The 14385-nt window shown below is 47.1% G+C and overlaps 1 protein-coding gene across 2 annotated transcripts in view; it reads right to left on the bottom strand.

Moving 5' to 3' along the window:
* Positions 1-14385, bottom strand: part of SLC39A11 (solute carrier family 39 member 11) — a 549521-nt gene that overhangs the window by 442282 nt on the left and 92854 nt on the right. For both annotated transcript variants that reach the window (XM_033962153.1, XM_033962155.1), the window contains exon 4: positions 12606-12764. In XM_033962153.1, the coding sequence (XP_033818044.1) occupies positions 12606-12764 (159 nt within the window). The remainder of the gene's footprint in view (positions 1-12605; positions 12765-14385) is intronic.

Below are 14385 nucleotides of genomic sequence, written 5' to 3'. Positions count from 1 at the left end.
CCTGTAAGAAAAAAAAAAAAAATCTCCCAACTTCACAGCTCCTAATATCTCCCAGCTCAATGGGCCAAGGGGAAATCTGTCTCTGAAATGCCTCCAGACCAGTGGCACAGTAAGGGGGGGGGCAGTCCGCCGCAGGCACCATCTTGGTAGGGGCGCCGGCACCTGTCCTCCTCTCCCTCCCCCTCCCCCACTACCGAGTGCAAGCGCCCCTTCTCTTCCCCTGTACCTCTAACGTTCCCAGCGAAAGCAGCAACCCAACCTGCTGCTCGCGCCAGCGCTGGCTCTTCCTCCGATGTCACTTCCTGGACCCGCGCTTAGGAAGTGATGTCACAGGAAGAGCCAACACTGGCGTGAGCAGCAGGTTGGAGTTGCTGCTTGCGCCGGGAACGTTCAAGAGGTTACGGGGGAAGGGGCGTGCGCACGACAGGAAGGGGGGGTAGAGAAGAGGGTGGGGGAGGGACAACAACGCCCCGGGCACCTCTCACCCTCGCTACGCCACTGCTCCAGACTTCAGTCTTTAATTAAGCTCTTCGCCCAGACCTGGTCACATTCCAAACAGATAAAATAATCAGTCCATTTCAGCATCAAAACAAGGGACTGTGGCTTCATCTTGGGAGATCAAAAGGTCAGCACATGACCAATAAATGTCCTGTCCATTTTGTTGCTCAAAAGAGAGCAAAGGTTGTTTTGGGGTTGTTGTTTTTTTTTAAAGCCTGTGATATCTTACATCAAACTTCCTTGAATTATATTAATGGGCTCTGCCAGTCCATTTTTCGACAGTGACTCTTCCCACGAAGGGCCCAATTTCGAGTACCGTATTTTCACATAGATAACGCGCACCCGTGTAAAACGCGCACATGGGTATAGCGCGCAAAAAACACATATTTATGTATATAAATTTTTATATACCGCGCACACCCGTATACCGCGCATGCTGCCTGACTCTCCTTTCGCCCGCCCCGACTCTCCTCTGGAGACCCCGACTCTGTTTTCGCCTGCCCCGACTCTCCTTTCCTCCTTGAAGTCCTGTCCCTACCCTGAAAGCCTGATGCCTCCCCCGACGTCCGATTCACCCCCCCCCCCCCGCAGGACCGCTCGCACCCCCACCCCGAAGGACCGCTTGCACGCACCCGCACCCCCACCCTGAAGGACCGCTCGCACCCCCACCCTGAAGGACCGCTCACACCCCTACCCGAAGGACCGTTCGCACGCACCCGCACCCCCACCCTGAAGGACCGCTCGCACCCCCACCCCGAAGGAGCGCTCGCACCCCCACCCCGAAGGACCGCTCGCACCCCCACAGCCTCACCCCCCTCCCCCATGGAGAAGCAGTCTACCTTGTTTCCAGATGCCAGCGAGCCCAGCTGTTTTCTCTGCCGGCGGTCCCGCCCCTTCTCTGAGCCCTGCTGCGCTGCTTTTTCTTCCGGCGGTCCCACCCTTTCTCTGACATCAGAGAAAGGGCGGGACCGCCTGAAGAGGAAGCAGCGCAGCACAGGGCTCTGAGAAGGGGCAGGACCGCCGGCAGAGGAAGCAGCTGGGCTGGCATCCGGAAACAAGGTAGACAGCTTCTCCATGGGGGAGGGGGGGAGGCTGTGGGGGTGCGAGCAGTCCTTCAGGTGGGGGTGCGAGTGGTCCTTCGGGGTGGGAGTGCGAGTGCTTCTTCCGGGTGATGAATCGGGCGTCGGGGGGGGGAAACTATGTAAAAAAAATTTTGTACAACGCGCTCACGCGTATAACGTGCAAGGGTATGCGCGGTTTGTAAAAACCACGTATAACGCGCGCGTTATATGCGAGAAAATACGGTAATTAAGCCCCTAATCTTCCCTATTTGGTGAAGGATACAAGAAGAACTGAAGCAGAGGAAGGCGATGAGAATGGCAGGGGGTCTGCGCCAAAAGAACAAACCTAGAAGACTCTGGAGGAGAGGAGGGACAGTGGAGATACGATAGATGTTTAAATACTTGAAAGGTATTAATATAGGACCAAATCTTTTCCGGAGAAGGGAAATGGTACCGTATAGACCAGTGGTCTCAAACTTGCGGCCTGCCAGGTACTATTTTGAGGCCTTTGGTATGTTTATCATAATCACAGAAGTATAATAAAACAGGAGCAAGAGTTTTGGCAGGCAACATGAAGAAAGCAATAGAGAAGGCTTTAAACTGAAGGACAGGGGAAAGCCGACAGTCGACCACCGGTCGATGGCACGGACAACAGGACGCCCCGACGTAGAAACAAAGGACTACTACTCATACACAAGAGAGGTCGACCTCACAGCCAACAAAGGAGAACAAGCAGGAAGGGACAACTCAGACACAGGAGGGGATGACCACACAGCAAACATGAGAGACAACACAGGAGCAGTAAAGGATACCGTAAATGAAACTGTAAGGACAGCCAAGAGTAGAAGGTCCAAAAAGGTAACACAAAGGGAACTTAGATGTATGTATACAAATGCTAGAAGTCTAGGAAACAAAATGGGAGAACTAGAGACGATAGCAAGACATGAGAACATGGATATCATTGGCATAACAGAAACATGGTGGAATGAAGAAAATAAATGGGACACAGTACTACAGGGATACAAACTATATAGAAGGGATCGAGAAGGGCAGAAAGGTGGAGGTATTGCCCTATATGTTAAGGAAGGAATAGATTCTGTTGGAATGATTACAACTGACAGGAAAGAGAAGCTGGAGTCCCTCTGGATCAAAATTCCTGGTCACAATGGTGCAGATACAAAAATTGGCCTTTACTATCGTCCCCCAAGACAGGCGGAGGTCACTGACTCAGAAATGATGGAGGAAATCAAACAAGTATGCAAGACAGGCAATGTAGTTATATTGGGAGACTTCAATTTCCCAGGAATAGACTGGAAACTAGGAGCCTCCAACTGCGGCAAGGAGGCCAAGTTCCTGGAGGTGCTAGGGGATTGCTTCCTGGAGCAAATGGTAAAAGAGCCGACAAGAGGAGACGCCACCTTGGACTTGGTCCTAAATGGTCTCACCGGACCGATAACAGAAGTAGAAGTCATGGTTCCACTGGGAACGAGTGATCACAATGTAATCAACTTTAAACTTGACATCGGGAAAGGGAAACATACCAAAACCTTAACCACCACCTTAAACTTTAAAAAGGGTAAATACGATTGCATGAGAGCCATGGTAACAAAACGACTCGAGAAGATGGTGGACAAACTTGAAACAGTAGATCAGGCATGGTGCCTATTGAAAAATACTATTGCAGAAGCACAAGATTTCTACATTCCGAGGATTTCCAAAGATCGGAGAACTAAAGGCAAAGGAGAACCGGCATGGCTTACCATACAGGTGAAGGAAGCCATAAAAGAAAAGAAGGACTCTTTCAGAAAATGGAAATGCACGAAGACAACCGAAGCCTGGAACAAACATAAAGATGAACAGAAGAAATGTCACAAGGCGGTGAGGGATGCAAAACAGGACTATGAGGAAAAAATAGCCCGGGAGGCTAAAAACTTCAAGCCCTTCTTTAGATACGTGAAAGGGAAAAAACCTGCAAAAGAGGCAGTGGGACCCCTGGACGACAAGGGAAGAAAAGGGTACATCAAGGAAGATAAACAAATCGCAGACAAACTAAATTCCTTCTTTGCGTCCGTCTTTACGAAGGAGGACACCTCAACAATACCTGAAGCGGAGAAACTGTTTACAGGAGAAATAGAGGACAGCCTCACCACAGTTGAAGTGAACTTAGATCAGATATACTATCAGATCGACAAACTTAAAAGTGACAAATCCCCTGGACCGGATGAAATTCACCCAAGAGTCTTGAAGGAATTGAAGGTTGAAATCGGAGAGTTATTGCAAAAACTTGCAAACCTGTCAATCAGAACTGGTCAGATACCAGACGACTGGAAGAAAGCAAACGTCACGCCAATTTTCAAAAAAGGATCGAGAGGAGAACCGGGCAACTATAGACCTGTGAGTCTTACGTCTGTCCCCGGCAAGATGATTGAATCACTGATCAAGGATAGCATAGTTCAGCACTAGGACACACACGACTTGATGAAACCCAGTCAACATGGATTCAGGAAAGGGAAATCGTGTTTGACGAATTTACTCCAATTCTTTGAGACCGTGAACGAGCAAATTGATAGTGGAAAGCCGGTGGACATAATATACTTGGACTTCCAGAAAGCGTTCGACAAAGTTCCACACGAAAGACTTCTCAGGAAACTACAAAGCCATGGCATAGAGGGAGATATACAAAGATGGATAGGCAAATGGCTGGAAAATAGGAAGCAGAGAGTGGGCATAAATGGGAAGTTCTCCGACTGGGAGAAAGTGACTAGTGGTGTACCCCAGGGCTCGGTACTTGGGCCGATCCTTTTTAATATTTATATCAATGACCTGGAAAACGGAACATCCAGTGAGATCATCAAGTTTGCAGACGACACAAAACTCTGCCGGGAAATCAGATCGCAGGAGGACAGTGAGGAACTCCAGAGCGATTTGTGTCGGTTAGAAAACTGGGCGGAGAAATGGCAGATGAAGTTCAATGTGGAGAAATGCAAGGTAATGCATTTAGGCAGTAAAAATAAGGAATACGAGTACAGAATGTCAGGTGCAACTCTGGGAAAAAGTGAACAAGAAAGGGATCTGGGTGTACTGATAGATAGGACCCTGAAGCCGTCGGCACAATGCGCGGCAGCGGCAAATAAGGCAAATAGAATGTTGGGCATGATAAAGAAAGGAATCTCGAGTAGATCGGAGAAAGTTATAATGCCGCTTTATAGGGCAATGGTCAGACCACACTTGGAATACTGCGTCCAACATTGGTCTCCCTACCTAAAGAAGGATATAAAACTGCTGGAGAGGGTGCAGAGGCGAGCAACTAAACTAGTGAAGGGTATGGAGAAACTGGAATATGAGGATCGACTTAAAACACTGGGATTGTTCTCCCTTGAGAAAAGGAGAATGCGTGGGGATATGATCGAGACCTTCAAAATACTGAAAGGAATCGACAAAATAGAGCAGAGAAGATTATTTACATTGTCCAATTTGACACGGACAAGAGGACATAAAATGAAGCTAAGGGGGGGGCAAGTTCAGGACTAATATCAGGAAGTTCTGCTTCACACAGAGAGTGGTGGACATCTGGAATACTCTCCCAGGGGAGATTATTGCAGAATCGACAGTCCTAGGCTTCAAGGGCAAACTAGATGCATATCTCCTTGAGAGAGGCATATAGAGATATGGTTGGCTATAAAATAAGCCAGGTGTATACCTAGCAGGGCCTCCGCGTGTGCGGATCGCCGGACTTGATGGACCGAAGGTCTGATCCGGAGATGGCACTTCTTATGTTCTTATGTTATGTTCTTATCTGTCTCTTTAGCTATAAATTGCATTATTATTATTAAGACTTAGCTAAAAGGAAAGATTTAGAAACTATAAAGAGTTCTACCTCATGGAAAACTCATTTCTTTAATAAGACATTAACTATTTTTTCTGAGGCCCTCCAAGTACCTACAAATCCCAAAATGTGGCCCTGCAAAGGGTTTGAGTTGGAGACCATTGGTATAGACCAAAAAGGAGGAAAAATGGTTGACTCGAATATAAGTCGGGTGGCTTAATATTAAAGTGCCCTGCCATGATCTGCACCCAGCACCCCCTCCCTCCCTTGTCAGGCTCTGCACCCAGCCCCCTTCCCTCTCTCCCAGGCTTGCCACCCTGTCCCCCCTCCCTGCCCAGCCAATTGTACCTCCTCTACCACTGGAATCCCCGGTGGGCCAGAGGTGTAGCAGGCAGGAGCGAGCTTTCCACCTCCTGACCCGCCGCTAACCCAGTCGGTCGAAGCCGCGCATCCCGGCTTCAGCCACTGAGCGGTTCCGAGCGGGAGCACGCTTTGGAGGAGCGTGTGGCGCAGTGGTTGAATTCTACAGCCTCAGCACCCTGGGGTTGTGGGTTCAAACCCCACCCTGCTCCTTGTGACCCTGGGCAAGTCACTCAGTCCATAGCCCCAGGTACATTAGATTGCGAGCCCACCGGGACAGATAGGAAAAATGCTTGAGTACCTGATTGTAAAACCGCTTAAATAAACCTTGGTAGGAAGTATATAAATACCTAATTAACTTGAAACTTTGGCACTGCTGCTTGGCGCTAAGAGGCTTTCTGAATAGCACTGGAATAGGCTTTACAGCTTTTGTTCTGCAACTAAAATATTGGTAAATATAACTTTATATCTAGAATAAAGATACGCCATATGTATGTGTAAAGTATAAAATGATAAAATTTACCAGGGAGCAGGGCAGACCGTAAGCCGCGCATGCGCACTTCCTATGGGTCGCTACAGCTCACGGAAAACGGACGCATGTGATGGGAGTGCGCATGCGCGGCCTAGCGTTTTATTATATTAGATAGGGTTTTTTTTTTTCTTCGTTTTGAAGCTTGATTAAAATTGTTACATTTTCACCACCTCTGACTCAGATTTCTTAGCTCTGCTTTCCCTGTCTAAAAAAAAAAAAATTGCCACTTTCTACCCGTGTACCAGCTGCATTCACTTTGGCGGCTGATTCTAAAATCAGCTCCTAAATCACCAAGACAGAGCTGGATTTGTCTCAAGCCAATCCAAACCTCTCTAGTGCAGCATGAAAACGGAAGAAATTTAAGAGAATCAAATGCCTTCCAGATGCTCAGGCTGTAAAAATCAGCATCAGTGGGACGTGCTTTGAACCAGCTGGCCCTGAAGGATTAGGCAGGAAACACCAGCAACACATCTCAGCTCCTACAACAGGTCCGGGTGGAGCTTCTGCCTGCGAGCCACTTGGAGCTCCAGTTCCCCAGCCTGGGACTCTATAATACACAGGGATACACTCCATCACTCCACACAAAGAGCTCACCAGCTATCACCACACTGGGACTTGCTCCCTCCCACCCTCAAACCCAGCGTGACCCAGAGCAGAAAAATGCCAGACGAAGAGAAAATCCCTGTAAAAGGAAAGGCGACGAAAATATGGAAGGAAAGCAGGCATAAGTGAATATTTGTGACCATCTTGATCTTGCTGCACTAGCAATTAGTTCAGTCAGGCGCTTGAAAATGTTCTGCTGCCTCTCTCATCCACGTCCTCACATTCTCATCCTCTCTAAAGTGTCATCCTTTTAAGGGTAATTTTGGGGTCAGTTAGTGAAGCCAGGGCTCTTTCTACTGCTCTCCTGGAGACTGTAGGCAAGGCCTTACGACGTGTATTCCCACTCGCACCCTCTCATTTAATGCTTTCAGGCTTTGGAGGGGTTTCTGCATATCACAGGGAAATTAAGGGAGTGGAAGTGATACCTAAAAACATACAGGGAGAGAAATGCAGACCATCCTTGTCCTTGCAGTACCGAGACCTCCTCCATATACACATCCAGTTCTACCAAAACACCTCACTCTTGCCCTAAACCCCTTCCACACACACATTTATTCTGTTCTAGCAGCTCTGCTAATGCACTTTACTCCTTGCCCAAAATTAGCCCAGGTATTCCAGTACTAAGCCCCTACCACACACACACCCACCCCTAATGTACCTCACTCTTGCTAGGCAGCACCCCTTGTTATTCCAGTACTGAGACCACCACAGAAATCTCCGTCAGTGCACCTCACCCCATGTCCTGTCTTTATTTTTAATAGGTTGGGTTACCGTAACTTTAACACATTAAGACCCAAATTCTGTAACAAGGCACTTCTTTTTTTTATTTCTTTATTCATTTTAAAGTGCAAAAAAAATTCATTTAAAAGTGCAAAATAAAATACAATGATATAATTCTATAAAAGCACTTAAATACAATTACAATTATAATCTATGACAAAAAAAAAATCATCACCCCCCCTCATAATTATATCTAAGAACTACACTCTAATTGAGAATTGAAAAATACATGCCAACCCACCCTGGACGTGTAAGACCAAAGGGCAGAATCAGCAATCACTCTTTGCAAAATTTTCTGAAGATTTGGGAGCCACTGACAAAATTTTGCAAACAAAGCGCTTTTTAAAATTTAGGTGCCCTTCAAAAAAAAAAAATAGGCCCTATGCAAATGTTAGACGTGGGTGTGGCTTTGTGTTAGGCACCTTGTTATGAAATCGCTACTCTAAAGCGTGCTTAAGCGCTCATATGGGTGCCTAAGTTTTAGTTGGACCTGTAACTTGGTCAAATGTCCCCTAGACTTTTGTCATTTTTGACAGAGCGAAAAATCGATCCACTTGTACCCAATTCTACTCCACTCATGATTGAAGTCTACAAAATCCTTTCTCCCCTCAGCCGTCTCTTTTCCAAGCTGAAGAGCCCTAACCTTTTAAATCTTTCCTTGTACGAGAGTAAAAAGGTTAAGGCTCTTCAGCTTGGAAAAGAGACGGCTGATTTCCTAGTGCCCTTCAAAGACGCAAACAAATACCACAACTTTCACCTTTAAGATATAAAGCTACACCTTACAAATTACCGGCAAACCTATTAGAAGGAGCCAAGGTAGGGTGCGCCAGCGCTCGGTTGCAGTGCCAGGGATTTCCCACACAGAGACTATCTTCATTTGCATCCAAATGACAGAAAGATTAATGACCGCCAGTGGCTGAGCCACTTTTGTTTCTGAAGAGTGAATTATGCATCTGTGAGAGACTGCAAAAAAGGTCACATCCTACAGAGTCTAGAGACATATGTCCTTTCCAAAGCAAAAGCCTCAACTTGTTTCACGGCTGGCGATTTCTGGCTCAGACACGGGTACCTCTGATCGTCCAAAGCTCTACTAAAATGGAAGCCACGGGGAAGGCAACTGGATTGGTTTCCTCTCGCTTCTTCATCAGGGTGGGGATGCCTGCAAACTCCATTCCCTCTGACCCCTCAAATGGCTTATCCAGTTCTGGTTTTTTCCCCAAACCAGTTTTGCACAAGCTTCCCAAACAAGAAGAGGAACAAGTTTACTCAGGGTTTCAGGATCTTGCAGCCTCCTGAGGCGCAAAACTGAACTGAGATAACAAAAAAAAAAGTCACATGCCACAATTCCACATACAGGCAATGAAAGGCAGAAAGACAGTAAGGAAAACAGCACAAAAGAGACAAAACGCAAGGAAGAGCAAAAGTAGTAAAAGACAAAATTCTGGTCTCCTTTATCTCAAGAAAGATATAGTGGTGCTAAAAAAGGTTCAAAGAGCGACCAAGATGGTAAAGGGATTGGAACTCCTCTCGTATGAGGAAAGACTAAAACGGTTGGGGCTCTTCAGCTTGGAAAAGAGACGGCTGAGGGGAGATAGGACTGAAGTCTACAAAATCCTGAGTGAAGTAAAACAGGTACAAGTGGATTGATATTTTCACTCCATCAAAGACTAGGGGACACTCGATAAAGTTACACGAAAATACTTTTAAAACCAATAGGAGGAAATATTTTTTTACTCAGAAAATAGTTAAGTTCTGGAACGCATTGCCAAAGGTTGTGGTAAGAGCGGATAGCGTAGCTCAGTGGTCTCAAACTCAAACCTTTGCAGGGCCACATTTTGAATTTGTAGGTACATGGAGGGCCGCAAAAAAAATAGTTAATGTCTTATTAAAGAAATAACAATTTTGCATGAGATAAAACTCTTTATAGTTTATAAATCTTTCCTTTTGGCTAAGTCTTAATAATAATATTGTCATTTATAGCTAAAGAGACGTATAATCAAGAAACTTTAATTTTACTTTTGTGATTACGATAAACATACCGAGGGCCTCAAAATAGTACCTGGGGGGCCGCATGTAGCCCCCGGGCCGCGAGTTTGAGACCACTGGCGTAGCTGGTTTTTGGACAAGTTCCTGGAGGAAAAGTCCATAGTCTTGTTATTGAGAAAGACATGGGGGAAGCCACTGCTTGCCCTGGATTGGTAGCATGGAATGTTGCTGCTCCTTGGGATTCTAGAATCTTGTTACTCTCTGGGATTCCGGAATCTTGCTATTGTTTGGGATTCTATATGGAATGTTGCTACTCCTTGGGTTTTGGCCAGGTACTAGGGACCTGGATTGGCCACTGGTCTGACCCAGTAAGGCTATTCTTATGTTCTTAAGAGCAAAAGTAAATAAATAAATAAGACAAAGCAAGAGTAAATGCAAGAGAGCAAGATGGAGCATGACAAGTGAGCAAAGCAAACGAAGAGGGGAAAAACTTGCCTCGCTTGAGAGACACCAAACCGTATTGCTTCTTACCGATGTAATTGTATCAGATCTTCTGTTGAAAAGCCGGGACTGAAGAAGGCAATCCAGAGAGCCGAAAATGGGATCCTAGTTGGGACCCTAGCTTTGTTATCCAGCCAAGTAAACATAGCGGGACTTTGTTTATATCGATAAATGCTCCTGCAGGTTGTTTTACGACATCTTGCCTGCCTTTCCTTCTTTGTATGACAAGTGAGACGTGCAACCAGAAAGAGGGCAACAAACAGACCGAGAAAGCATGGCTGTCCAAACCGTCTACTATCCTCTCCCTTAGAGATCCTCTATACTTGTCTCCAGCTTGTGATACGGTCTCTCTCTCTATACCATCTCCAGTGGGAGGCCATTCCACACATCCATCACTCTGGTCAGTAGCAAAGTATTTCCTCAGGTTATTCCGCAGTCTGTCCCTTTTTACTTTCATCCTAAGCACCCTCATTCCAGAGCTTCCTTTGCATTTATGCCACCTAGGTATTAAAAACATCTGTATTATCTCTCACCTCTCCTACCTTTCTTCCAAAGTATACATATTGAGATCTTTAAATCTGCCCCCAATGCGCTTTATAACAAAGACCACTGACCACTTTAGCAGCCACCCTCATGACTAATTTCATTCTATTTATAACTGTGGTAATGAAGGTGCAACAGCAGCACTGAACCTCTATCGAAAACAGCCGGGGATAAAGGTAAACCAAATCTACCCTAGCCCATTCCTGCACAGACTGGGCATCTTGCAATTAAATTAAGTCTGTTGTGGATCAGTGAAAAGTCCTCCCTGAGTCAGCTCAAACCTGGTATGGAGCAGATCAAAACAGAATTATACAGACCAGGGTCTAATTCTGGCCTAGATATACAGGTTTCATTAATCACCTTGAAATACCACAGTATATAAATAATCACTTCAAGACTTTAAATGTGCTTATTAGTGAACGCTCAGACCCACAACTATAACCCTAGTGAAAAATCATGGAATCAGCTGTGTATGGAGACCATCATCGTGTGTTCACTCAATTGAAAACAATGACAAACTTATCTGGTATATTTGGTGATAATATTGCCAACACAGCTGCTCCAGTTATGGTCAGTGAAATGTACCAGTTATGGTGATTAAGGAAGTGCCCGGAGCAGCTGTGTTGGCAATATTACCACCAAATATACCAGATAAGTTTGTCATTGTTTCCAATTGAGTGAACACACGATGATGGTCTCCATACACAGCTGACTCCGTGATTTTTCACTAGGGTTATAGTTGTGGGTCTGAGCGTTCACTAATAAGCACATTTAAAGTCTTGAAGTGATTATTTATATACTGTGGTATTTCAAGGTGATTAATGAAAGCTGATATATATATATCACTTTATTTAATTGAAGTTCCCTAGTATAGTGGGCTAGATATACAGGATCAGGAATCCGACGGAAAAGACTGTTCCTCCCCTTGACATTCTTCTATTCTGTTCCACACAGGTAACAGAGACGTATGTAAAGGGTCAGTTCTCTTCTTCAGACATAAGAACATAAGCAATGCCTCCGCTGGGTCAGACCTGAGGTCCTTCGTGCCCGGCAGTCCGCTCACGCGGCGGCCCAACAGGTCCAGGACCTGTGCAGTAATCCTCTATCTGAACCCCTCCATCCCCTTTTCCAGCAGGAAACTGTCCAATCCTTTCTTGAACCCCAGTACCGTACTCTGTCCTATTACGCCCTCTGAAAATCCCATAGAGAACCCTTCCTCCCTCTTCTGGGCCTCCTTGCTCTGTTTCTAGGGATTTTAACTCTCTCTCTCTACCTAAGGCCTTCCCTCCTAGCTATGCAGGCTAGCTCTGCTTCCCTTCAGGTGGCCAAGTGAGGGCGTATTGTTGAGGTAACCTGGCCTTACTTAAGATACCTCCACCATAATATCCATTTGAAGTTGTGGTGTTCAGAACTATAAAGTACTCACCAAAGACCGACACAAAAAGCACTATCCAGTGGCGTCGTAAAGGGGGTAGGGGGGGAAGCGGTCTGCTGTCTTCCATCCTCCACTCCGCCCCACCCCCGCGTTTGTGTGCGACGCTTTCCTTCCCCTCTGTAACGTTCCTGGCGCAAGCAGCAACCAACCCCCAACCTGCTGTCGCACCAGCTCTTCCTCTTGACGTCACGTCCTGGATCCGCGCCTAGGAAGTGACATAGGAGGAAGAGCCGGCTGGAAGTTGCCGCTCGCACCAGGAACATTGCAGAGGTACGGGAGAAGGAACGCCATACGCATTCGGCAGGAGAAGGCGGGGAAGGAGCGTGTGAAGGCAGAGGGCAGGGGAGGAGCACCACCGCCCTGGGTGCCCCTCACCCTCGCGACACCACTGGCACTCTCACCCCCCCACTTTTTCCTGCTGGACATTCCTCTCCGCAATGCGAGAATGCGGCGCAAAACGTCAGAACGCGTGCTACTCACCAGCAGAGGCAGCAGCAGATCAGCATAATATACAAAAGCTGCTCCCAGGGTGAAGCCGACGGCCACGGGGAAGAACGCAAAAGCTCCGTAACTCCCAGAAGAATCCGCCATCTCGATTGCAGGTGCCAGAAGTGACCAATAGGAAGCTGCGAGCATCACCTGCGATACACAATAAACAGAATGAGCCCTGGGGGAGTCAAAATACTTATCAAGTACAGTACTCCCCCGATATTCGCGGGAGTTCCCTTCCAGGAACCCCCGCGAATCTTGAAAAACCGCAAATAACGGTTTTTCGTGGGGGGAGACTGGAGAAGACAGCGGGAGAGGCAGGAGAGAGCAGCCGGAGCGCCGGCGAGTGAAGGAAATCACTCACTGTATGCTCCGACTGCCTCTTCCTGCACTAAAGTTGGGCCTTACCAATCAGGAGCTACGTGTCAAAGCAGTTCCTGATTGGTAAGGCCCGACTTTAGTACAGGAAGAAGCGGTTGGAGCATACAGCGAGTGATTTCCTTCACTCGCCGGTGCTCCGGCTGCTCTCTCCCGCCTCTCCAGCTGTCCTCTCCTGGTCGGCGGTTCACGGTCAGAAAATCCCACGAATCAATAGGACCACAAACCACCGACTGAGAATGACCAAGAGAATACTGTACATTCAATGTAGACCACTTAGGAAATATATATACAGGCAATCCCCGAGTTACAGACACCCGATTTAAGTACGACTCGTACTTAAGAATGCGGTCATTGCTTCATTTGATTTCACCAAGCAGTATTTCCAGTGGCATAGACTCCTATACTTCTCCTGTATCAGATTCAGGAATGATGCGTGGCCATATTAAGAACAGTGTGTGGTTGTGCAGGCTGTACCTTAGAGGGAACATTGGTAGGGACAGTTGGCCCTTTTGTCAGCTAGGAGCAGAGGGAAGCAGCAAGAATTTTAACATCTGCAAGTTCCAAGCTACACGCAAATCCGACTTGAGAACAGCTTTATAAAAACGTCACTCGTTCTTAACCCGGGGATTGCCTGTATATATAAAACAAAATCTTTCATACGAGCGATACATTGCACTGAAAAGATATTAAGCACTGCAATAATCAAAACTGTCCACCTTGACGTAATAAAATGGGCTATGGGACCCCGGTGGTTCTGCTTTGATTACTCCTTGCAAGACGATTCTTTGCATAAGATTTTCACCTGCCCCCTTGGAGGGTAATTATTCCATCAGAAATTCCACTCGTGGTTCCAAATTGGGTGAAAAAAAAAAATCAGGCATACTGTTGCTTAACTCGCCCTCTCACTGCCTTGGAGAGAGCGAGACCAGAAGGCTTTGAGCATGCGCAAATGCTCAAAGCCAGCCCAGCCCAGACCAGAAGAGGGAGGATTTCCAATGCACCGCACAGCCCAGGCCACGCCAGAAGAGGGAGGATCTTCGGGCACCGACACTGGTACCAAGTCGGGTAAAGGAAGTGTCATTGACGTGCTCGGGGAGGGGGGGGGAAGTAGTATTGCGGTGGAGGGGGGCAACGCGAGTGGGGGGAGGATGCCGGTTCGCAGGGGGGGAAGCCAGATCGCGGGGAGGGGTTTGGAACAGCGTCGGATTCCTCAAGGGGGAGGAGAATGGAGCAGCGCCGGTAGCTTCGGGGGGGGGGGGGAGGAGGTGGAACCAATCAAAGCAGTTTCCCTTACTTCCTATGGGGAAACTTGCTTTGATATACGAGCAATTTGGTTTACGAGCATGCTTCTGGAACGAATTATACTGGTAAACCAAGGTTCCACTGTACT

The sequence above is a fragment of the Geotrypetes seraphini genome, chromosome 10, assembly GCF_902459505.1.
Source record: "Geotrypetes seraphini chromosome 10, aGeoSer1.1, whole genome shotgun sequence".
Taxonomy (NCBI): Eukaryota; Metazoa; Chordata; class Amphibia; order Gymnophiona; family Dermophiidae; genus Geotrypetes; species Geotrypetes seraphini.
The sequence above is the reverse complement of the archived record's forward strand: the minus strand, read 5'-3'. Positions and strand labels throughout refer to the sequence as shown.